The sequence below is a fragment of the Nicotiana tabacum genome, chromosome 2 (assembly GCF_000715075.1).
Source record: "Nicotiana tabacum cultivar K326 chromosome 2, ASM71507v2, whole genome shotgun sequence".
NCBI lineage: Eukaryota > Viridiplantae > Streptophyta > Magnoliopsida > Solanales > Solanaceae > Nicotiana > Nicotiana tabacum.
The window spans coordinates 3,047,851-3,075,248 of record NC_134081.1 but is presented as its reverse complement, the minus strand read 5'-3'; the positions used below and the strand labels follow the sequence as shown (position 1 = coordinate 3,075,248).

General features: G+C 40.3%; 1 protein-coding gene and 1 pseudogene across 1 annotated transcript; both read left to right on the top strand.

Annotated features, from left to right (window-relative positions):
* Positions 1 to 232: 232 nt before the first annotated feature.
* LOC107808524 (1,4-alpha-glucan-branching enzyme 1, chloroplastic/amyloplastic-like) overlaps positions 233 to 27,398 on the top strand; it is a 113,822-nt pseudogene continuing 86,656 nt past the window's right edge.
* LOC107805835 (1,4-alpha-glucan-branching enzyme 2-2, chloroplastic/amyloplastic-like) lies at positions 14,427 to 17,999 on the top strand. The gene is made up of 5 exons (XM_075239567.1): positions 14,427 to 14,575; positions 15,202 to 15,244; positions 16,385 to 16,444; positions 17,674 to 17,754; positions 17,889 to 17,999. The coding sequence occupies exons 1-5, from the start codon at positions 14,427 to 14,429 to the stop codon at positions 17,997 to 17,999; spliced, it is 444 nt and encodes a 147-aa protein (XP_075095668.1).

Genomic DNA, 27,398 nt, shown 5'->3' with positions numbered 1-27,398 from the left:
AATCCCTCAAATAATTTAGTGCGCACCAAACGACCCCAAAGTATAAAATCTGTTTTCACTAAATATAAAACCTCCGCCACTCAAGTCAGTTGCTCTTTCTCTCTCTCTATAATCACGCTTCTCTTGGCGCCTTGAACTCAGCACACTTTTGACAGTTAGTTATCAGATCTGTAGTTTTAGTGTAGGACTTGAACCTCATGAACTAAGATTCATAAAAATCCTAAGGAAAACAATGGTGTACACACTCTCTGGTGTTCGTTTTCCTACTGTTCCATCGCTTCACAAATCCCCTGCTTTCACTTCCAATGCTAATCGGAGGAATCCTAGCGTTTCCGTCTTCTTGAAAAAGCACTCTGTTTCACGTACTACCCTGTCCCCTCCTCTCTGTGTGTGTGTGTGTGTTTTCTTTGGTTTGTTGTAATTGGGTATTTTCTAAAGTTAGTAGTATTTATTATAGCCTTTTAAGTATATTTTCTCAGAAAGTAAAATTATGAATTTTCATGGTTGACATTACTGAAACAGTGGTAACTTTTTGAAGAATTGGTTAGTTATAATTGACTTAGTCTTGGGTGTAAAAGGGCCTTATATTCTTTAATTGACTGATCAGTTTCTGTTTTTTTCCCTTACGTGATTTGTTGATTGAATGGTGATTGCTGAAAGTTAAGGTTTTTATCTGGAGAAATGGTTTTTTTTTTGTATTAACAAGTGATGTCAGTCTATTGTACCTTTCTAGACAATATTGTTGGTGAAAAAGTTTGGTAGTCTAATTGGGTGTTTCTGAAGTCTGTTAAGTATTTTCTCTAAGAAAACAAATCAATGAATATGTGTACGGTCAAAACCGATTCTCGGTCATAAAGATTGATCGAGACGATGACGTCTCGATCGAAGGGTATCCACATGACAAGCTCGGACGAATTCCGGAGTAGAGGCGTCGAGTTTCGAGCTATAAGACCGATCGACGGCAAAACTCGGTATCATTATCGAGCCCGTATCCGAATCGAACTACGAGGCAACACCGACCGACACAGGCCCCGAATATCGATGTCCCAAGGCACAATCAAGCTCGAACCAAGACCGGGGGTTCGATCTAACACCGAGCTCGAGCCAGTGCCAAGCTCGCAGACAAAAGCTATTACAACCGCACCAAGGGAGAGAATCTTGGCAGGAATCCAGGAAGAGACAAACCATCATGGATCCTCCACTATATGTATTATTTTATTATGTTGTTATAGATAAAGTAGTGACTCTCTATTATAAAAAGGGACATAGACTGCAATAGACCCATCTCCCCCAACATACATTAATTTTTCATGGTGCTCATTCAGTTTTCCTGCTCATTATTCCTGCTTTATAGCAAAAATACTTGTATTGTCATTTTTGTATCATAGGAATTTGCGTATCTTTAGAACCATACCTAAATTTAACGTTATCCGATTTTAAGGGTAAACAGTTTGGCGCCCACTGTGGGGCTAAGGGTAACAGTGATTGTTTGATAGAAATCCACAGTACACTCCAGCTTACAACTTCAAATCAGCAATGGCTCTACCTATCGACCTCGAAGCCGGCCTTCAAGATGAAACCAACAACTTGAAACCCGGGGCCGGAAGGCTACCTGACGACGGCAACGAGGCTCGAATCGAAGAACCCGAAATTCGAGCCGAAGTACCATTGGATATCAATTCACAAATAGCTCTAGAAGCGAATCAGCGTTCTGAATCGGAAAGAAGCATTCAGGGCGGTGCTCGACCTATAGTCCGAGACACCCACAACACGGGGGAAATCGAGGTCAGCTTGCGTATGATTTTCGAAATGCTACAAGCCCAACAAGCAGCGATAGCTCAGTTGCAGAGCCAAACTCATATGCAAAGCAGGCCGAACTTCAATCCATTTCTTCGAGAAGTCACCCCCAGAATGGAGCCCGCCGTAGTGAAATCAAACGAGCAAGAATCAGGGACCGCTCCTGAAATTGCCAAATTACTCGAGGAACTCACAAAACGAGTCGAAGCCAACGACAAAAAAATGGAAACATATAATGCTAGGGTCGATCAAATCCCGGGGGCTCCGCCGATGATAAAAGGGCTTGATTCGAAAAAATTCATACAAAAGACTTTTCCCTCGAGCGCGGCCCCAAAACCAATCCCCAAAAAATTCTGTATGCCCGAAATTCCCAAATATATCGGTACAACCGATCCTAACGAGCATGTCACCTCATACACATGTGCCATCAAAGGCAACGATTTGGAGGACGATGAGATCGAATCCGTGTTGTTGAAAAAGTTCGGAGAGACCCTCGTAAAGGGAGCAATGATCTGCTACCACAATTTGCCACCAAATTCCATTGATTCTTTTGCCATGTTAGCAGATTCGTTCGTAAAAGCACATGCTGGTGCCATAAAGCTCGTACCAAGGAAATCAGACCTCTTCAAAGCAACACAAAAGGGGTAACGAAATGCTGAGGGAATTCGTATCCCGATTCTAAATGGAATGTATGGATTTGCCACCGGTCAGAGACGATTGGGCCGTACAAGCTTTCACCCAAGGGTTGAACAGATTAAGTTCGACAGCATCACGTCAGCTAAAACAAAAATTGATCGAGTACCCGGCAATAACCTGGGCAGATGTACACAACCGATACCAATCAAAAATCAGGGTCGAAGATAATCAATTGGGAGCTCCGTATGGACCCGCGCATCAGAACCACACAACCACTAAAAATCAGAGGGAAATCAATAGAGAACAAAGATCGAACAGAGACCGATACCAACCATACGTCACAGATTGGATGAACAACGGTTCGGAACAACCGAAGGACTGATCGGGGGAAAAATTCTCGGGGACTTATGAGCAAGAGCGGCTTTGATAAATATGTCGATCCTATAGAAGTTCCTCGATTATCGGAATATAACTTCAGCATTGATACATCCGCCATCGTATCGGCCATCGGACGCATCAAAGACACCAGGTGGCCTCGACCCATGCAGACCGATCCTTCCCAAAGGAATCTCAATGAAATGTGCGAATATCATGGCACCCATGGCCACAAAACGGAAGATTACAGGAAATTAAGAGAGGAAGTAGCCCGCTTATTTAGCAAAGGACACCTTCGGGAATTTCTGAGTGATAGGGGGAAGAACCATTTTAAGAACAAAGGACTTCGGCAAGCAAAACGAGCTAGAAGAACCGTAACACATCATTCACATGATCATCGGCGGCGCTGATGCCCCTCAGGGACCGATGCTTAAATGCACTAAAACATCGATTGTGAGGGAAAAGCGATCTCGAACTCAAGATTACACACCCATAGGGACTTTGTCCTTCAATGATGAAGATACAGAGGGAATCATCCAACCCCATAACGATGCACTGGTAATATCCGTACTCATGAATAAAACTAAGATTAAGCGTGTGTTAATTGATCCAGGTAGCTCGGCCAATATCATCAGATCGAGGGTCGTAGAATAGTTCAGCCTGCAATATCAGGTCGTACCCGCAACTCTGGTTCTAAACGGATTCAATATGGCATGTGAAACTAACAAAGGCAAGATTACCTTACCGATAAACGTGGCCGGAACCATCCAGGAAACAAAATTTCACGTGATTGAAGGCGATATGAGATAAAATGCCCTTTTCGAAAGGCCGTGGATCCACAACATGAGAGCCGTACCCTCGACCCTACACCAGGTCCTCAAATTCCCAACATCAAGAGGTGTCAAAATAGTGTACGGAGAACAACCGGCCGCAAAGGAAATGTTCTCCGTCGAAGAAGCAAAATCAATATCCTCGTCTTCGCTGATAAAAGGATCAGGTTCAGAAGGAGACACAATCGAAGAACAGAGCGCCAAATAGCAATCACAGACATCGGCTTTGACCCAGTCAGGTAAGCGAAACATTGGAGAAGATGATGATCGATGGATCCCTCGATCCTTCGTAACCCCCGATGATTCCGATGCCATCAAATCAACAATTGAGGAACTGGAGCAAATCATACTGATCGAACACTGGCCCGAACAAAAGGTATACCTGGGAACGGGTTTGAGCCCCGAACTCAGGAAGAAACTCATTCGATTTCTTATCGATAACATCGACTATTTTGCCTGGTCCCATCTAGATATAACAGGGATCCCACCGGACATAACGACGCACCAGCTAAGCTTGGACCCTAGGTTCAGACCGATGAAGCAAAAAAGAAGACCCCAGTCCGAGGGAAAGCACACATTCATAAAGGACGAGGTAACCAAACTTCTCAAGATAGGGTCCATTCGGGAGGTAAAATACCCCGAATGGTTAGCCAATGTGGTTGTAGTGCCTAAAAAGAATAACAAACTTAGAATGTGTGTGGACTATAAAGATTGAACAAAGCATGCCCTAAAGATTCCTTTCCACTGCCCAACATCGATCGCATGATCGATGCCACGGCCGGCCACGAGATCCTCACCTTTCTCAACGCCTATTTCGGGTATAATCAAATTCAGATGAACCCGGACGACCGGGAAACGACTTCATTTGTGACCTAGTATGGAACATATTGTTATAACGTAATGCCCTTCGGGATAAAAAATGCAGGAGCTACTTATCAACGCCTAGTAAATATAATGTTCGAAGAACTAATAGGTAAATCAATGGAAGTCTATATTGATGACATGCTAGTTAAGTCCCTGAGCGCAGAGGACCATTTGGCCCATTTGTAGGAAACGTTCAAGATTCTGAGGAAATACAACATGAAGCTCAACCCCGAAAAATGTGCTTTCGGGGTCGGGCAAGTTCCTCGGCTTCATGGTGTCAAATCGGGGAATCGAGATTAACCCCGACAAAATCAAGGCCATCGAATACATTACCATCGTTCACACAGCGTGAAAGTTGTACAAAGGTTAACGGGAAGAATTGCAGCCTTAGGCCGGTTCATTTCAAGATCATCAGATCGAAGTCACAAATTTTTCTCCCTACTCAAAAAAAAGAACGACTTCGCCTGGACACCAGAATGCCAACAAGCGTTATAGGAATTGAAACGATATCTATCGAGCCCATCACTGCTTCACACTCCAAAATCCGGCGAAAAACTGTACTTATACTTGGCGGTATCGGAAGTCGCCATAAGCAGTGTCCTAGATCAAGAGGAGCAAGGTACGCAATTTTCCCGTTTATTACGTAAGTTGGACCTTAGGAGAAGAGGAAACTAGGTATCCGCACTTAGAAAAATTGGCACTTGCGCTAGTAAGCGCCTCCAGAAAGTTAAGGTCGTACTTTCAATGTCACCCCATAAGCATATTAACCACCTGCCCACTCCGTCATATTTTACATAGGCCCAAACTATCAGGCCGATTGGCCAAATGGGCCATCGAACTCAGTGGGTACGATATCGAATATCAACCCCGTATGGCCATCAAGTCTCAAATTTTAGCAGACTTCATGGCCGACTTCACGCCAACCCTCGTGCCCGAAATCAAAAAAGAACTCCTTTTGAAATCAGGTATATCGTCAGGGGTATGGACCCTTTTTACGGACGGGGCTTCGAATGTAAAGGGGTCCGGGCTAGGCATAGTTTTGAAACCCCCAACGGGTAACATTATTAGGCAAGCTATTAAAACTATCAGGTTAACTAACAACGAGGCCGAGTATGAAGCCATGATTGCAGGTCTCGAACTAGCTAGAAACTTGGGAGCAGAAGTCATTTAGGCGCATTGTGACTCTTTGCTGGTGGTGAGTCAAGTAAACAAAACCTTCGAAGTCCGAGAAGGTAGGATGCAAAGGTATTTGGACAGACTGCTTATCACTTTGCACCATTTCAAACAATGGACTCTACGGCATGTTCCACGAGAACAGAATAATAAGGCCAATGCTCTTGCTAATTTGGGATCGTCGGTCGAGGTAGATGATATGAGCTCGGGGACTATCGTTCAACTTTCAAGATCGGTAATCAAAGATGGGAACGCCGAGATAAATTCTACCAGCTTAACCTGGGATTGGATAAACAAGTATATTGAATACGTAGAAAACAGAAAGCTCCCATCAGACCATAAATATTCCAGGACCCTACGGACTAAAGCTGCTCGATTTACGTTGGCCACTGACGGAACACTATATAGAAGGACCTACAATGGACCGATGGTAGTATGCTTAGGTCTGAGAGATACCAATTACATCCTCCGGGAAGTACACGAGGGAACTTGTGGGAATCACTCCGGTGCCGACACATTAGTTCGAAAAGTGATCAGAGCGGGGTACTATTGGATCGATATGAGCAAAGATGCGAAAGAATTTATTTGTAAATGTGAAAAATGTCAAAGGTTTGCGCCAATGATCCATCAGCCCGGAGAGCAACTTCACTCGGTCCTATCCCCATGGCCGTTCATGAAATGGGGAATGGACATCATCGGCCCTCTGCCATCGACCCTAGGTAAAGCCAAATTCATTTTATTTATGACTGACTATTTTTCTAAATGGGTTGAAGCGCAAGCGTTCGAGAAAATAAGAGAGAAGGAAGTTATAGACTTTATTTGGGATCATATCATATGCCGATTCGGGATACCCGCCGAAATAGTATGTGACAATGGGAAGCAATTCGTTGGCAGCAAAGTCACAAAATTCTTCGAAGATCACAAAATAAGAAGGATACTATCAACGCCATACCACCCCAGTGGGAACGGACATGCCGAATCAACAAACAAGACTATTCTTCAAAACCTGAAGAAGAGGTTGAACGACGCCAAGGGAAAATGGAGAGAAATCCTGCCCGAAGTCCTTTGGGCATACCGGACAACGTCAAAATCTAGTACGGGGGCGACCCCATTCTCCTTAGTATATAGTTCTGAAGCATTGATACCGGTCAAAGTCGGTGAACCTAGTCCCATATTTCGATTCATGATGGAAAAATCAAATAACGAGGCTATGAATACCAGCCTTGAATTATCGGACGAAGGACGAGAAACTGCCCTTATCCGATTGGCTGCCCAAAAGCAACGAATCGAAAGGTATTATAATCGAAGAACTAAGTTTCGCCATTTCAAACCCGGGGACTTAGTGTCAATACCCGGAATCCAAACGAAGGAAAATTAGGACCAAATTGGGAGGGACCATATCAGGTGCTCGAGGCCGTAGGAAATGGATCATACATGCTCGGCATCATAAACGACAAACAGCTATCAAGCAGTTGGAACGTATCACATCTAAAACGGTACTACTGCTAAGGTACGACCTTTCCATATTCATTTAACTGACCCCTGTAGAAAGTACGGACAAGAGCTGAGGTGGATCTTTCGCTTAAAAGCACGTGTTGCACTCTTTTTCCCTTAGACCGTTTTTATCCCAAATGGGTTTTTCGGCAAGGTTTTTAATGAGGCAACCATTGATCGTGCTGCACTTTTAACAGTATCCGAGGCCTCTTTCCAATCGACCTCGAATACCGGGGGGGGGGGGGGGCATCTGGGCCTCAAATACATCAAGTTCAGATAGAGGAAAGTCATTTCACAACAATAGGGTTCCAAGAGGAAATATTGTAAGAGCCAAATGGTCAAAACGAACCATGCTCATGTAGATTGGCCCGAACATAGGCGTAAAACATGAACACATGTACAATGACTTGAGATTTATTGTGCAGCCAGAATTAAGATTCACTCAACTACTAAGCCTACGGGCTACGTTTATTCCGAGTTCGAGCAAGCATTCACTTGACCATTACGCCTACGGGCTACAATATCTCAAGTTCGAAATATCCACTCGACTATTAAGCCTACGGGCTACCTTTATCTCGAGTTCGAAACACTCACTCGACCATTGCACCTACGGGCTACCTTTATCTCGAGTTTGAAACATTCACTCGACTATTAATCCTACGGGACACATTATCTCGAGTTCGAAACATTCACTTGACTATTAAGCCTACGGGCTACCTTTATCTCGAGTTCGAAATAATCACTCGAATATTAAGCCTACAGGCTACTGTTATTCCGAATTCGAGCAAGCACTCACTCGACCATTATGCCTACGGGCCACATTATCTCGATTTCGAAACATTCACTCGACTATTAAGCCTACGGGCTACCTTTATCTCGAGTTCGAAATAATCACTCGAATATTAAGCCTACGGGCTACTGTTATTCCGAATTTGAGGAAGCACTCACTCGACCATTATGCCTACGAGCTACAATATTTCAAGTTTGAAACATTCACTCGACTATAAAGCCTACAAGCTATGTTTATTTCGAGTTCGAGAAAACACTCACTCGACCACTACGCCTACAGGCTACATTATCTCGGGTTCAAAACATTCACTCGACGGCTAATAAGCTACTTTTATTCTGAGTTTACATCAACTCAACCATTACATTACACCTACGGATTATGTTCCTTCAGAGTTTGAATCATCGACTCAACAAGCAAACCTAGGGGCTACAAATCTGATCGACCAGAGAGACTACGAGGTTAAATTTACCTTGTTATATATATATATATATATATATATATATATATATATATATATATATATATATATATATATATATATTCAAAATTGCCTACAAGATTAATGTACAAACATAAAGAATTAGAAACTAAGCTTCCTGGTCGAGCTCTTCCCCGTCCTCGGATCCTCTTTCGCTACCATCATCATCATCAGAAGCCAAGGCTTCAGCTTCCGCTTCGAGCTCTTTTGCCTTTTTTACCTCATCGGTAAGGTCGAAACCTCGAGCATGTATCTCCTCGAGGGTCTCCCTACGAGACATACACTTAGCAAGTTCGGCAACCCAATGAGCTCGAGTATCGGCAGTTTTCGCCGCTTCCCGGGCCTCCATCTGAGCAGCCTTAGCATCAGCCCAATATACAGCAATAGACTTATCCACCAAGACTTTCGACGTCTCAACCTCCGCCTTAGCCTCATCAAATCGTGTTTCAAGCTCATCGATCTTCTTAGGTTAAACCGACCCCTTTTGCTTGACACTTCAAAGTTGAACGTCGGCCGATAATAATTTTGTTGAGATGGTTTCTTTTTCCGCTGCCAGGCGGTCGATGCTCTCCTTCCACCGATTGCATTCAGCACGGATTTGATCGACTTCTTCTCAAAGTAACCCGGTCTTTTCGATCTTTTGCTGCAACTGAGACAACGAAGGGTTAACTTCCACAGTTGAGTCAGACCCATACTTTAACAGAACGAGGCTCACCTGCTTATCGAGCTCGACCCCTTCTTCACAAATCGTAGCCAAATCCGCTTGGAGATCCTTTATAGCCTTGTCCTTTTGGCTGCAAAGAAGCCGCAGGGCATCTCTCTCACCTGAGACCTTCCGGAGCTCGGCCTTACACTGGCTAAGATCGACTCGAAACCTACTAATGGCCTGCATAGTAAGAAACATGAGTCAAGTATGGAAAAGAACAAATAAACCAAGTGTGGAAGAATCATTACCCGAGTAATGAAACGCTGAGCCTCCTCTAATAAAAGAGAAGCGTCACCGATATCGGAACCATCGTCGACTCCAGTAAAACAATCCCTAAAAGGATCCCCTGCACCAGAGGCTGCGCCGATATCGGGAGTCTTCAACTCCCGAGCTTCCTTCAACGCCTCCTCAGAAAAAGATGGAAGACAAGGCGAATGACCCATTATCATAGCCCCGAGCAAATCACTCGGAGTACTCCGGTCGAGACTCAGGTCTTCGAAACCAACCCCGACAGGCACAGCCGCCATCGGCTCGGGAGCTCTAGCAACCTCGATGGCCTCCGCAGATCGAATTACCAAAGCCGAGAAGCTATCTTCTTCTTCTTCTTCTTCTTCTTCTTCTTCTTCTTCTTCTCTCAGTCGTTGGACCGAGTCAATCGAAAGGGCAATTGCTTTTCTCCTCACCCTTCGAGTTTTGGGCTTGGGGTCCTCTGACCGAGAGGAAGAAGCTCTTCGCTTCTTATCTTTCCCCTGTTTGGGGACCAGGGACTTGTTTCCTTCTTCACCGATCGAAGGCCTCAAAGCGGCATCCCTGGTTACGCCTGCACAAAAGGAAATCGGTAACAAATAAAACGCAAAGAATACTTCGAAGGAAACAAAAAGCAAACCTCACCATGGTTCTTGGCCTCTCATCTGCCTTTTGCCAAATCACGCCAAGCGCGCTCGGCATAAGAAGAGGTCGAGGCTAACTTCTGAACCTAGTCCTCGAGTCCAGGCACTGCTTGTGGCATCCAAGGGGTAGCTGAACATCAGGGAAGGACATCAGGAAAAATCGTAAAAGGATATGAAAAGTAAACAAGAATCACTTACGGTCAAAATTCCATTCTTCAGGGAACGACATCTTCTCCTCCGGAATAAGATCACGGGTCCTCGCTCGAATATAACGACCCATCCAACCCCGATCCTTGTCTTCATCGATGCTCGACATCAAAGCCTTCGATGCTCGACGATGAAGTCTAATTAGTCCTCGAAAAATCTGAGGCCGGTACACTCGTATGAGGTGGTTCTGAGAAAAATCCAACCCCCCGACTTTGATAGAAAAGAAGCGCAACAAGATCACTATACGCCATAAAGAAGGATGAATTTGGCCAAGAGTGACCTGATATCTTTTGCAGAAATCAATAATCACCGGGTCGACGGGTCCCAATGTGAAGGGATAAGTATAAACACTTAAAAACCCCTCCACATAAGTGGTGACGCTCTCATCGAAGGATGAAATTTGCAACATAACCTCGGAACCCCAATTGCAGTCTTTTCTGACGGCCTCGAGGTGATCCTCCGTTATAGAGCACGTATACATCGATACGTGCTCACATCGACCCGGAACGGATGAAGGATTCTCCACCTTAAAATCGGTCTTTAAAATGCACGGGCCAAGAACATAGTCATGAACGGACGGCTCCACCGTTGCCTTATCATCAAACGGCCGTGAGGAAGAAGCTTTCTCCGTCTGAGGTACGATTTTGGAAGTTTTCGCCATTGATATGAGAGGAAAGAGTGAAAAGGAAGGTAAAAGAATGGACATCACCAAAAACTCTGGTATGGGCGGCCCTGAAGCAGCGAAATAGAGAGGATAAATAAGAGAATTTGGAAGAAGAGAAGGCGCAAAAGTGGTAAATGTTGTATGGAAAGACTATTTATAGGCTAAGGCATGACGATTCAGTATTAGCGGTGGCCGACCACCGTCTGACATGCATTAAAAGCCTCGGTAAAACCGAGCCGATGGGACAGTTATCACATACGTCATGATCGGGGTCGATAGAAACGTCGGCATAAATTTGATCGAGCCGTAGAGAAATCATATCGTTTCTCGCCACATCCTTTCCGAGAAATGAGGGGACTATCTGTGTATGGCCAAAACCGATTCTCGATCATAAAAACTGGTCGAGACGATGACGTCTCGATCGAAGGGTATCCACATGACAAGCTCGGACGAATTCTGGAGTAGGGGCGTCGAGTTTCGAGCTATAAGACCGATCGACGGCAAAACTCGGTATCATTATTGAGCTCGTATCCGAATCGAACTACGAGGCAACACCGACCGAAACAGGCCCCAAATATCGATGCCCCAAGGCAGAATCAAGCTCGAACCGAGACTGGGGGATTCGATCTAACACCGAGCTCGAGCCAGTGCCAAGCTCGCAGATAAATGCCGTTACAACCGCACCAAGGGAGAGAATCTTGGCAGGAATCGAGAAAGAGACAAATCATCATGGATCCTCCACTATATGCATTATTTTATTATGTTATTATATATAAAGTAATAACCCTATATTATAAAAAGGGACATAGACTGCAATAGACCCATCCCCCCCAACATATATTGATTTTTCATAGTGCTTATTTAGTATTCCTGCTCATTATTCCCACTTTATAGCAAAAATACTTGTATTGTCATTTTGTATCATAGGAATTTGCGTATCCTTAGAACCATAACTAAATTTAACGTTATCCAATTTTAAGGGTAAACAGAATATTAATGCAAAAATTTTGATTTTACATTTCTAAAGGTAATACTAACTCTTTTGAAGTGTGGGTTCTGGGTTTAAAAGGACCTTATGTATGGTGCTTTTCTGGAGGGTTCTTTATTCCTCCAAAAAGCAAGTTGTATGAATGATCAGTGGTTATACTTTTTTTCCCTCTTTTGTGTGATTAGATATTTTTGAATTTTGTTTTTCTAGTTGATTTGTTGATTGAATAGTGAAAGTTGAGGTTTTGTCTGGAAGGTGGGGCTTCTAAGCTACTAAGTGATGTCATTGTTGTTCTACTATTTGTATAGAAGTTTCTTGGTTTACCATGAAAATACTGTCATACAGAAGAATGAGATCCTATTAACATTACTTTAAGTTAGATGGGACTGTTGATTCTGAGACTATACATGTAGTTGAAATAGTTTGGTAAAATTGTGCTTGGGGAAAGGAACTTTTTGATTGCTTCTGCAACATCACTTCTAATCACACAAATATTTGCTCTCTTCAACCATGATTAATTGACACTATAGTAGTCTAGTGAAGATATAACACTAATCTGATATATGTATGTAGGGAAGATTTTTGCTGAAAAATCTTCTTACGAGCCCAAATCCCGATCTTCTACAGTTGCAGCATCAGAGAAAGTCCTTGTTCCTGGCGGCCAGAGTGACAGCTCCTTATCCTCAACTGAACAATTGGAGGTTGCTGATACAGTTCCAGAAAATGCCCTGGTATGTTTCATTAATCTCCAACCGCATGAAAAGAGAGTTCCTTTTTTTTTGGGTGGGGGTGGGGGTGGAGGTGGAGGTGGCAAATTTTCTTGCAGAAAACACTTCTAAATAGATATCTTTCTGAATCTGCTTGAATGAAAGTGTTATTGCATTTTGTTCCCATGAGAACAGTGTCGTTAAAAAGTAGTCTTCTCAATATTTCCGTATTCTAGATGCCAGATGCGTGGCTTCTAGCTACAGTTGATACATCATTGCTAACTCGTGAAAACAAATTTGTATGCACTCTTAGTTCAGAGGGAGGCATGAGTATGCTTTGGTGCCCTTAGGTTCTCCCAATAAATAATAGTAGAAAGTTATCTACTCCTATTACCTGCAAATTTGAGGTGTTAGGCATCGTATAAGCAAATAGTGCCTATAAATCCATGATTAATAATATTACTTTTGAGGATTAAAAAAATGATGCATAGCAGCTCAACCTACCACACTTAAAGTCCATTGTCTGGGATTTTGGTAGAGAGATCCTTTCAATAATATTGGAATGACTAAGGCTTCTTGAGCAGTCTTGTTTAAATAATTGCAACAGACGCATGCTTATGTTATGGAAAAATATTTTTTGAGTCCAAAAATCTCTTTCCCAGTAGGTGACTTATTTTGTCTATGCAAGTATCAATTGAGGGAGCAAACTTTGAACAAGATAAAGACACAAAAAGAGAGACTGTTTCCTTCGTCAATCCAACTGAAGGTATAAAAGTCAATATCACAACAGTATGTGAGGAATGTGGTTACTTTGACAGTATTATGTTGAGAGTGTCTCTAAAGAGGATATTTCTTTTAAGTGTATGCTATTCTCTATGATACTAGAGTAGTAAGTGTATGTTATTCTCTATGATACTGATATTATTTTTTCTCTTTAGTCATGATTTTTTCCTTATCTGAGAATTGGAAGTTTCAATGTCTATCATCATTTCCCTTTATTTACTGTGGGTGTCTTTGGTCTCAACAAATGGTATCAAAACGCTCGGTTGAATTATCACTATCGGTATATTGCATGTCCCTACAAGTGGTACTAGGACTAGGGAATAGTTTGGTTCCGTGTAAGCATGGGCACCATTCACAGGAATAATACAAATTATCCGCATAATACTATTCATACATACGAGTTTTATATGTAGAGGCATTGTTCACATTCCATACATGAACGCTATCCACAGTAAATGCCCTAAAATTGATAGAAGGTAATTAGACATGTTATACTTGTTCCACCAGTATAGATGTCTTTTGGACAAGTGAGCACTATTCGATAAATACTAGTGCAGAGCGTGCGTAGCTGCGCTGCATCATCAGAGGAGGATGTGAAACTAGTTTTGTCGAGGGAATTACCATTTGGTAACAGGTGAAAGGCATTTTACTATAAAGTGGGGACTAAGGCATCGTGTAGCAGATACCAGAGTATATTGAATATAGAGCACCATTCATGTGAAGCTCAAGTAAAATGGAGAGTACGGTTTTAAAGTGCCAAGACACAACTTCTGAGGAGGTTTGTTTGTGGAGGAGCGACTTCCAGAAGACAATAGGGAATGCCACCAGAGCTTGCCTGCAAACACAGCTCTGGAGAAGTTTGGGCGGGAATGTTCGACTTGTTTAACGCAATTGGAGAGAATTTTATCGATGGAAAAAAATCTTGCTTACATCCTCTCTGTAACTACATAGGATGAGATCTCATTGCTTTTTTAATCATTAAAGCTCTTGGGCGGGAATGTTCGACTTGTAATCTCATTGCTAGTTGCTAGATAACCATAGAAAATGTGGCAGTCTGGCCTAAAGATTTTTTTTCCTATGCTGTCCACTTTTAGGTTTTCAGAGTACAAGAAAATGAGGGAGGCAATTGACAAGTATGAGGGTGGTTTGGAAGCTTTTTCTCGTGGTTACGAAAAAAAGGGTTTCACTCGTAGGTAATAACTGCTTTCTATCTTATTTAATTTTCTTTCTGAAGGTATTCGAGACCGGCCTCGTGCAAAACCTTGTCAATTTCATGCCATAATGTTATTCGTTGACGCCAACTTGGTACTTCTTTGGCCCACACTCAAACCTATAGAGGAGTGAAAAGGTGATATAGGTTGTAATATCTGCAGATAAAAGAAAGAGAAACATATTACATTTTGTATTTGGAGACATGTATATAGCAGCGGTTAATTCTTGACATGCTCAGCCCTTTACTAAAAATAGCTATCATCTAGTTTCTAGCAATCTAGGCATGGTATATATTGGAATTTGAAGTATTTATCTCAGACAGCAGGAGTGATTCCCGGAAAGTGACCTTACAAAGCTAATGTTTTCGAAAAGGAACCGTCTGGAGCTCGTGTTACACCTAATTGTTTTGAAGAGAATCTATGTACTTCATCCCTTTATTGTAGATCATTTTACTTTCTGTTTTTCTTTTCCTTGGAGTATATGTATGTTATATCAGATCTGTAAGCCTGACCTTATTGTAGGTGCTCCTTCTTTCCCTTTTGTATGTTTGCTCTACTGAGAGGAGCTGAAGTATCAGTCACTGATTGCCTGTGAACTTTGTTGCTAGTGCTACAGGTATCACTTATCGGGAGTGGGCTCCTGGTGCCAAGGTCAGTGTTTCCTTTCTTGTTTTGTTTTAGATTCTCTATGATAAAAAGGACCACAAAATTGATAACCACTTCTTTTTAAAGTAAAAGGTGAGAGAAACTAAGAGAAAGTAGAAAGGAGGAGATTTATGTTTTAATTCTCAAGAAAGCTGTTTAAGGACTTCTGACCTAAATATGTTTCTTTTCTGATAGTTTAGAATATTGTAATTGCTCCACAGTTTCTGTCATTTGCACAGATTATGGTCTTCACCCTGGATAGACTTCTGACCTAAAAACAAGGATAAGATTCCTTTGGCTTAACTTATTAAAGTTAGGCTTTGCTGCTCGATAGCATTACTCACTAGCTCTGCAAGCTTGATCTAGGCATCGACTTGGTGAGCCATTGACTTAGTTTGTAAGACTTATTCTGGTCCAATGTGATGGTCACTTTGAGGATGGAGTGAGAATGGACATATATTAAGTCATCTTTTCAGAATAAAGGTCAAGGACTGAGAAACTATTTTAAAATACTTCAGGTTGCAAACTTCTGTATCCCAAAATAATTAGTGAATCATCTTTCTTCTTCCACTAGCAAGTAAAAGATCTATTTTGGCATGTAAGAATTAGCTCCCAGGATTCCAAGAACTACACTGACTCAAGATCAGCCAAATAAGTACAACTTTGTCTTGAGGAACACAATCATAATATTTTGACCTGGTTTGTGTTATGCCAGTACAGGTACCTATATCAGCAAATCAAGTATTTCTCTTTTGGTTAGGGGGTGCTTTTATCAGAATAAAATGTTGTTTCTTGAGTTTAACCAAGTCCGATGAGTTCAGTACGCTGATTTTAGATTGAGGAGCCTTCTAAAAGAAAGGAGAATCCCTTTGGCAACACATAATTGCTGGATGTATGGCAGAACATTTTTCTGCCAAAGCTGCAAATTCTGACGTTTTGTGTAAACTGATTACTAAAAAGATAAGGTTCAAGTGCTATATACGGTGAAATGAGAGATCAATAATGTGAAATAACGTGGAAAGTCATTAGTGATCTCCTTATATGCCCATCAGTTGTTATACCAACTTCTGCATTTTGTTTATGATATGATAATATCGGTTTTGTGAAAGTCTAAATTGCATGTATATCCTATGCTTTCCCTTGCAGTGGGCTGCCCTCATTGGAGATTTCAACAATTGGAACCCAAATGCTGACATCATGACTCGGGTATATCCCTTACAGTACATATCCAAGTGGTTCTGTTGCCATTTTTGTTTGAGAGCCTTGTGTTCTTTACATTCGATTGTCTTTGCTACTCATTTCAAAGTTTCTAGCAAATGTCTCGTATTCTTATTTCTGTTTACCTTTTCTATTACCCCTTTGTTGATCGAGTTATTTTGGCACGTGATCCCCTTTTCAAATTTGCATGTTACAAGGGAGTTTTTGCAAGAATATATGTATTTCTTAAGATTTCAGAGTGACAGTTTCTTTACTTGTTTCTAGTAAGGCTCATATTTCGTTAGTTCCTTGATAGTAGGGCTGAAAATGACGACACACTTTAAATTGGTATTCGGTGAGAATAGTGCTTTCTATGTCTAACTGGTCTGGTTACTTATCAAAAAAAGAAAAGAAGTCTAATTATTCTATCAGATGTTCCATTGATCTGAAAAAATGAAATGTTCAAGATCTGGTATAGTTCTTTAGAACTTTCCTGAGTCTTTCAGAACTCTGCTTTACTTCTACGAGCATGCAACAAAATTCCTTCCTTTTCAGTTCATTGTACAAAAGGGATCAATCAATCGGATATTAGACAAGTGTACAGGTCAAAGAGGAGCTATACAAAAATTATTGCTCTCTGCAGAAGACATCCTATCACCTATACAAGTTGCATCTTTTGAGTACTCCTGAAGTACTCTAAGCGAACATCATATGTTCTGTTTGGAACAAAAGAAAGTCCCACTTGTACTTGTCAAAAAAAGGAAAAAATTTCACTTGCTCAAGAGATCTTCTATTCTCTTCTTTTCGAATTGACAGAACCATCGCTTGAGAAATTTCTGTCCAAGCATTGTCTTTATTCCTTCTTTTATTTATTTTCCAGTTTCCCTAAAGATTTTTCAGGCATTGTCCAACTACTTCCTGAAATTTTATGGATCATATTCCACAATTGTTATACAATCTTGCACTGTTATAGTAGATGAGTCTCATCTTCACTAGCTCGCATTGTCTTTCTCTTCTCTTCTCTTCTCTCCTTTTTGCCCCTTGGGGCAGGGGTGGGGTGGTGGTGGTGGGAGCAGGTGGGTGTTACAGAGAGTTTTAGTGTTACGGTTATCTTCTGTAATTAATATGTTAACAATGAGGATATATAGAAGGATCATCTATTTGCTTTGCATGTTACAATGTTAAGCTCTATGCAGTGGTGAAATGTTGCATAAAACTAATTCTTGATCCATAAGCAGAACGAATTTGGTGTCTGGGAGATTTTTTTGCCAAATAATGCGGACGGCTCTCCTGCAATTCCTCATGGGCCTAGAGTGAAGGTATGTTCATTTTCTACAGTGCTCTGATTGATATTTGGGTATTTTATCCATTGGCTGTCGATACTACTATTTTCTACCTTTCAGTTAAAATACTTGTGTCAAAGAATGCTCAAGAATTCTTTTTAGTTATATAGGTCTATTCACTTCTAAGCCTGTTAAATGCTGGCTGCAAAGTCTTTCAAGGAGACACCCCTTCCAAAGTTTATAGTGTCTCTGTCTCCCTTCTCGCTCTCTCTTTCAGCTAAGGGTGACAAGTGGACCGGCCCGGGACCGCGGGCCAAATGGGCTTCTGGGCAGGTTCTCTACTGTGGGACCGCTAGGACCGGGAACGTTTGGGACTGGACCGGTCCCTGGCCGACCAAATGGTCCCGACAGTCAAAAATTTAAAACAAAACAATTCTGCCCATTTGGGCATGTAAAATATGGTCGTTGGGTCTGCCAAAATAGACGTTGGCTATTTACAAAATAGCCATTTAATCCCCCAACTTTGTTTTAACACTAAACTTTTTATAATTATACTTTTTTCCTATTTTTAACTATAAATACCCCCTCATTCTTTCATTTTTTGTACAAAATCATCAATCTCTCTCTAATTTTCTTCTATAATTGCTACTATTGCTTACTTTATTGTTACAATTTGTGAAAAAATTATGAAAAAATTGTAAAGTTGGTGAATCAGTCTTCAAGTCTTCAACGATAATCAATTTTCAACAAGTTGTTCGTCAATTTGGTAAACTCGTTCCAACTCTTAAGTTTTAATATTATAGTTTTGTTTGTTTTATTTATTTTCTATTATTTGATAAAAATAAGGAAAAATCCAAGAGTGACGAATCTAGTGGTCAATCTGTTCCTCCTCCACTGCCCCCGGCTCCCCGAATCAAATCCCATATCCGTCCTACACATGCTATTTTTGATAGCAATAATAGCTTATTACAATTTACTAAGAGTCAATTTTGCCATAATATTGGAGCTGGTGAACAATTAGACCATGAATTAATGAATGCTCTTTATTCTAATCCAACTATTGATGAAAATGATAAGGAGAAAATAAATTTTGATGAAACTCAACCGGATGACGATACACCCATTAGTGATAACCCTGCTAATCCAAATAATGCCCCATCTGATACTCTTGTTACTGCCCTTACTTTTTCTAGATAACCTACCAAACAGACGGAAACATCTCATGTTTGGCCATTTTTTACTCAACTAATTCCAGAAAATAAGACTAAGTATAAAATTTGTGGCACGCAGTTAAAATTTAAATATTTTCAGTCGCGCGGGGGTGGGGGGGAGGGTGGGAAATTTGGCTAGACACATATTTGTGAGAAGGTACGGAAGAAAATATGTTATTGATATTAGATGATAAATACAATACAAGAGGTCCCTATTTATAGTTATACACTACAAGGAGATATTACTCATCTTCCAATGTGGGACAAGACTACACTATACATACTAACACTCCCCCTCAAGCCGGTGCATAAACATCATATGTACTAAGCTTGCTACACATATAGCTAATACGAGAACCAGTAAGAGACTTAGTGAAAATATCTAGTAGTTGATCATTCGACTTTACAAACTTTATAACAATATCTCCTGAAAGTATTTTTTTTCTCTGATAAAGTGACAGTCGATCTCAATGTGTTTAGTCCTCTCATGGAACACCGGATTTGACGCAATATGAAGAGCAACTTGGTTATCACACACTAGTTCCATCTTGCTGATTTCTCCGAACTTTAACTCATTGAGCAACTGGTTGACCCAAACTAACTCACACGTCGCCATAGCCATGGCCCGATATTCAGCTTCGGCGCTAGATCGAGCAACTACATTCTGTTTCTTGCTCTTCCACGAGACCAAGTTACCTCCTACTAGAACACAATATCCAGATGTAGAACGTCTATCAAAAGGTGATCCTGCCCAATCAACATTTGTGTACCCAACAATCTGCTCGTGGACTCGATCCTCGAATAGTAATCCTTTGCCTGGAACTGACTTTTTATACCGAAGAAAGTGAACAACTGCATCCCAGTGACTATCACAGGGAGAATCCATAAACTGACTTACAACACTCACCGGAAAAGAAATGTCAGGTCTAGTCACTGTGAGGTAATTCAATTTGCCAACCAACCTCTTATATCTCGTAGGGTCTCTAAGAGGCTCCCCTGTCCAGGCAGAAGCTTAGCATTCGGATCCATATGAGAGTCAATAAGTCTGCAACCCATCATTCCAGTCTCCTCAAGAATGTCTAAGGCATACTTCCGCTGTGAAATAACAATACCTGAGCTAGACTGAGCGACCTCAATACCTAGAAAATACTTCAATCTTCCTAGATCCTTAGTCTGAAAGTGCTGAAAGAGATGTTGCTTCAGATTAGTAATACCATCCTGATCATTGCCAGTAATAACAATATCATCAATATAAACCACTAGATAAATACACAGATTAGGAGCAGAATGCCGATAAAACACAGAGTGATCAACCTCACTACGAGTCATGCCGAACTCCTAAATAATTATGCTTAACTTACCAAACCAAGCTCGAGGGGATTGTTTCAAACCATATAGTGACCTGGGCAATCTGCACACACAACCATTAAACTCCCCCTGAGCAACAAAACCAGGTGGTTGCTCCATATAAACTTCTTCCTCAAGATCACCGTGGAGAAAAACATTCTTAATGTCTAACTGATAAAGAGGCCAATGACATATAACAACCATGGACAAAAAGAGACGAATAGATGCTACTTTAGCCACGAGAGAGAAAGTATCACTATAATCAAGCCCAGAAATCTGAGTATATCCTTTTGTAACAAGACGAGCCTTAAGTCGATCAACCTGGCCATCTGGGCCGACTTTGACTGCATAAACCCAACGACAACCAACAGTAGACTTACCTGCAGGAAGAGGAACAAGCTTCCAAGTGCCACTCGCATGTAAAGCAGACATCTCGTCAATCATAGCATGTTGCCATCTTGGATGAGATAGTGCCTCACCTGTAGACTTAGGGATAGAAATAGTGGACAAAGAAGATATAAAAGCATAATGAGGTGACGACAAATGATGATAACTTAAACGACATAGTGGGGATTAGGATTAAGTGTGGACCGTACAACTTTGCAGACTGCAATTGGTTGACTAAGAGGAGACAAGTCCGCAGTAGGTGCAGAATCTGATGTGGGGCGTGAATCATCTGGGCCTGATGCTGGATGTGGATGACGATGATAAGTCAAGAGTGGTGGAGCTGCAGAAGGTTGAACTGGATTATGTGGAGGAACTGGAGCTATATGTGGTGGAGTTACAACTAGAGCTGTAGGTGGTGGAACTGGAGATATAGGTGGTGGAGCTACAACTGGAGCTGTAGGTGGTGGAACTGGAGCTATAGGTGGTGGAGCTATAACTGGAGTTGTAGGTGGTGGAGCTAGAGTGGCTGAATCTCCAAAAGATGAAACTGGTAGTACCACAAAAATATCTAAGTGATGACCTGAACATGTGAAGTATGATTGGGTTTCAAAGAAGGTAGCATCAGCGGACATAAGGTACCGCTGGAGGTCAGGAGAGTAGTATCGATACCCCTTTTGTGTTCTCGAGAAACCCAGAAATACGCACTTAAGAGCACGAGGAGCTAACTTATCTGTTTCTGGAGTAAGGTTATGGACAAAACAAGTGCTTCCAAAGATACGGGGTGGACGAGAGAACAAAGGTAAGTGGGGTAACATAACAGAGAATGGAACTTGGCTCTGGATAGCTGAAGATAGAATACGATTAATAAGATAGCAAGATGTAAGAACTGCATCCCTCCCCCCCAAAAAAAAATGCAACGGAGCATGAGATTGTATGAGTAGGGTACGAGCAGTTTCAATAAGCTGTCTATTCTTTCTTTCAGCTACCCCATTTTGTTGAGATGTGTACAGACAAGATGTTTGATGAATAATACCATGAGATTTCATAAACTGCTGAAATGAGGAAGACAAATATTCTCGGGCATTATCACTACAAAATGTGCGAATAGAAACCCCAAATTGATTTTGAATTTCAGCGTGGAAGGTCTGGAAAATAGATAACAGCTCAGATCGATTTTTTATCAAAAATATCCAAGTGCACCTGGAATAATCATCAATGAAACTGACAAAGTAGCAGAATCCCAAGGTGGAACTGACCCAACTAGGACCCCAAACATCTGAATGGACTAAATTAAAAGGTGACTGCTCGATTATCAAGACGCCGAGGGAAATGAGAGCGAGGATGCTTACCGAGCTGACATGACTCACACTCTAGAGCTGACAAGTGAGATAAACCAGATACCATTTTCTGAAGTTTTGACAAACTGGGATGTCCTAACTGTTTATGTAATAAATCTGGTGAATCAGTAATAGGACAAGTTGTAGAAGGAACACAAGATGTGAGTCCATGTGATTTAGTAAGGATAAGGTAATAAAGTCTGTTTGATTCACGCCCGGTACCAATGATCCGCCCCGTACTGCGTTCATGTATAAAAATATGGTCATCAAGAAATAAAATAACGCATTAAAATGATTTGGCTAAGCGACTAACAGCTATGAGATTAAAAGAACTATTGGGAACATAAAAGGCTGAATTTAAAGGTAAGGAAGGAGGTGAGCTTGCTTGACCTATTGCAGTTGCCATGGTTTGAGACTCATTGGCCATTGTGACTTTTGGAAAAGATTGAGAATACGAAATAGTAGTGAAAAGAGATTTGTTACCAGAAATATGATCTGATGCATCTGAATCAATGACCCAAGACTCAGAGGATGAAGATTGAGAGATACAAGTCACTCTATTACCTGTTTGAACAATAGAAGCTATCTCAGAAGATGTCTGCTTACATGTTTTGTACTGAAGGAACTCAATATAATCTGCTAAAGAAACCATCCGACTATTCAAAGCATCGGTTCCCATGTCGCTACAATTTGTAGTAATAGGGTTAACTTGAAATAGTGGAAATAAGTAACTCCGGCTGAGAAAACTGAAGAAATAGCTTAAAAAACACTGTTTATAGCAGGAGACCAGAACACTGTTCTGCGCCGGAAACATTGTTCATGCTGGAAATACTGTAGCTCGCCGGAATCTACTGTAGCTGACGGAAAAAACTCAAAGTGGTCAGAATGAAACAAAACCAGTGAGGGTAGGATCGGAATTACCAGGCGATCCTACTGTTCAACTGGAACTTTTTCAAAATCTGGCTGGAACAGTACTCACGCGCAGGCTCGTGGGTCAGATTTCGCCGGAATTTTTTTTCTTTACCAGGTGCGTGAGGGCGCGTGGACGTGTGTTTTCCGGTGGGGTTGACTGGGGTTTGGTCGCCGGAGCCTGAGGAGTCTTGTGGTGGTATTGGTTTTTGCACAACACCAACAAAAAGTGATTTGCTTACGGACAACCTTCTAAGTCGTCGGAAAATTGCATGGCGAAGAGGACATTCTTCCCGGAAGTCGCTGGAATGATGCACAGCGACGAGTTTCTCACTAATATTGTGATACCATGTGAGAAGATACGGGAGAAAATATGTTATTGATGTGAGATGATAAATACAATACAAGAGGTCCCTATTTATAGCTATACACTACAATGAGATATTACTCCTCTTCCAATGTGGTACAAAACTACACTATACTTACTAACAATATTGAAACACCCTCAAGATAGAGTCAGATATCTTTGTTTGAAAGCTTTGACCGAGGGGAAAAGTGTACCTCCTAGTCAGGCTGACCCTAGTACCGGTTCAAATCAATTTCAACCGGGAATCAACACTGTTACCGGTGGTATTTTATATTATGATCCAATAAAGATCGGGAAGAATTGGCAAAAATGGTTACTATTATGTCCATACCCTATAGTTTTCCTTGTGACCCTAACTTTGTGCATTATATTAGAAATATTTTTAATCCTACTCGCACAACCGTAAAGAGCGATATTTATAAATATAAACATGAATATGAACAATATCTGCATTATTTATTTACTCATATAAATTGTTGTGTTGCTATTACAACTGATATTGGTAAAAGTGGTAACAATTGTGATTACCTTACTGTTACCAGTCATTGGATTTATGAGGATTGGATAATGCAAAAGCGCATTATTGCTTATAGAATAATTAATTCACGTCACAGAGAGCAGTTTATTGCTAGCACAGTTACGAATATTTATAGATATTTTTGCATTAATGATAAAATTAATGTCAGTTTTAATGGATAATGCTACTAGTAACACAAATGCTATAGCATTGCTATCACTACACTAAGTCCTGCATTTAGTAACATTTTTCTTGTTAGATGTATTTGTCATATTTACCATTTTATTGTGGGTGATGGTATGAGAATTTTAAATATTGAAATTAAAAAGGTTAAAATGGCTCTTAACTGGCTTTTTTATTCAAACCATAGAAGTAGACTTGGAGAATATTTTAAAAGATGTGATGAATTTGGACTAAGAGAAAAAAAGGTTCATAAACCTTGTCCAAGTAGATGGAATTACATGTATGAAGGTTTAGTTGTTGCATATGAATATAGAAACCCCATAAACTCAACGTTTAATGCTCATGTAAGTGATGATGATGAGCACCTTACAAATGCGGATTGAGCTAATGTTAAAATGCTTGTAGATTTTTTAGAAAAATTTCATATTGCTACAAATGAATTTTCTGGCAATATCACCCTACTATTTCTAACTTTTTAGTTTATATTGCAGAACTTTCAATTCCTAGCTAATTTAGAATGCCCAACCCTCAGGGTAATATCTTTAATTCTCAATCTGTCATGACCCAAAATCCCACCACAGGCGTTGTGATGGCACCTAGTCTCTAAGACTAGGTAATCCGATTTTCGTTACATTTCGAAGCCATTTTTTTTATATTTATAGAATATGAATTAAATAGATAATCAAAACCAACAGTGGAACAAATATGAATATAACAACCTCCCAAGACTGGTAGTGCTGAGTCATGAACTCTAACTGAATACATGAAATGATCTCAAGGATCGAATACTCAATACTGTTTGATTAATAATTAACATTACAATAAAATGAAAAGACTCCAAGGGACTGCGACGACCAAGCATCTCTACCTTGAATCCTTGCGATCACACTCTAACTTTGTCCGAGTCCGATACCTCCAATACCCGGATCTGCACAAAAATGTGCAGAAGTGTAGTATGAGTACACCACGGTCGGTACCCAGTAAGTATCAAGACTAATCTCAGTGGAGTAGAGACGAGGTACAGTCAAGACACTCACTAGTCAAATAACCTGTGCAATATAGCAGTTTACAATAGTACAGGAAAACAACTAGCAATGATAACAACAAACTCAACCAGTGATATAACAACAAGGCAACAAGAATGTCATAATTATTGCTCACGCGAATAAGGAACACAAGTACAATCAATAAGTCAAGTCCTTCAAATATAAATCCTTCACATATTATTCTTTAAGATAAATATCTTTCGAATATACTTCTTTTGAATAATTATCTTTCGAATATACTTCTTTCAAATAAATATATTTTCAAGTAAAAGTTACCACATGACACCTTATTTCACAATCATAAAAATTACGGGTCTCAGCCCACTTTCATATTTTTCGCGGCACCTCGTACCCATATTTCTATCACCATCACACGGACAACTCACGTGTCGATAATAAAATCATCATATTTTTTCCCGGCACCTCATGCCCATATTATTTTCATAACTGCACGGATAACTCACGCACCAAAATATCAATGTATATAAGATCCGCACGATCAATTTATTTTCAATAAAGTAAGGTTAAAATCTTTATTTTAGAAATCGTTTCAGTGAGGAAAAATAACATTTCCATTAAAATAAAGAATCAGATAAACTATTGATTTGGATATAAAATTTATTAAATTAAACATACTAGAATTTTTTTTTATTTAAAACAACTCAATCATAAAAAACAAGTACAACCCAAAAATACAAATCCTCAAAGTCTCATACGAAAAAGTTAAGGTCAACATAATACATCAAAAAAAATACAAAACACTTAATATTAAGTCAAATAATATATCACGGAAAACACAAGAATTTATAAATTATGGAAAAATAAAATAACCAAAGGCAAGTGCAACCATAGAGAAATATCAACAAAAGGGCACTCCCGAGGTACCGCCTCGTAGTCCCAAATCATAAATAAATTCAAAATCTTTCCTTATATCACTACGGGAGCCTTCACATATTATTCTTTAAAAATTATTTTTTTCGAAATAGCATCCCGCGTTTTAGCCACCCTTATCACACCGCATGACTTCTAGTAGTTCCCCTACTAGCCATGCGTTTCAAGCCACCCTTATATCACCGCATGTGTTTCAACACCCTGACCTTATATCACCGCATGACTTCTAATAGTTCCCCTACTAGCCACGCATTTCAAGCCACCCTTATCTCACCGCATGCGTATCAATATCACAATATTTCACAAATCGCACATCAAGTGCTCAAATCTTACAACATATCACAAATTGCACATCAAGTGCTCAAATCTTACAACATATCACAAATTGCACATCAAGTGCTCAAATGTTACAACTTGCCATAGAAATCAACAACACATTATTTTTCCACAATAAGGAGCCACGACTCGATCATAATGTGCACAACATATTAACAAAATGTTCGGGAGTGAACAACTCAACCGAATAATATTTCACAATTTGGCACTTTGCCTCAATATAATTCACGGCCTTTATAATTCAATACCAAAATTTTCAACAACGTGAACTGAAAAGTAATTCGTCAAGGAACAACACCTATTTTAAATCACAACTTCAGGAAATAAATAGATTTATTCATCTTATTAACTAAATTATCCATTTAAATTATCTGTAGGTAAAAATCAATAATGAAAGTAATTTTCATAAAAATGGCAACTCAAACAAACACAGAGTTCACATAAAAGTCAAGTGGCAATTACACCAAATTATCATATAAAAACAACCTCGGCAAACAAGGAACGAGGCATGATATTAAGTGATTTAATAAGTTACAACAATTTTCCAACTTAATACTTAAGGGCGTCTACGAATTTTAACCGATATAATTTGCACATATAAACCAAGTACGTACTCGTCACCTCGCGTACATGGTTTTCAATTACACAATTTCTACGTAAGACTCAATGCCTAAGGGGTAATTCCCTCACTCGAGGTTAGGCAAGATACTTACCTTTTTGAAGTTAGCCGATATTCCAAAATAGCTTTCTCACGTGAATTGACCTCCGGACGGATCCAATCTTTCTTGCGCCTTCCTTACATTACTACGAGGTTCCGAAAATCCTAGCAACTTCAATCTATTTAGAAACATAACAAAAGTGAACCATAATTAGGAACAATTTTCATGGTTTCAGCTCATTTGAGCATTTTATCAAACACTAGGTGTGCAAATTTGGTTACAAGGTTCTTCTATAAGATTTCCTTCATTTCGCAACCCAATCTTTACTTATTTGATCTCAACAATCTTCCCACAAAATTTATTGGTACAAGCATATATACATAATACTCTTACACCCAAAAATCATACTCTCAATCACCAATCATTTATCCCAAACTCGAAATTTGAAGACTAGGGGTTGAATCTTACCTCTTAGATGAAGATCTTGTGA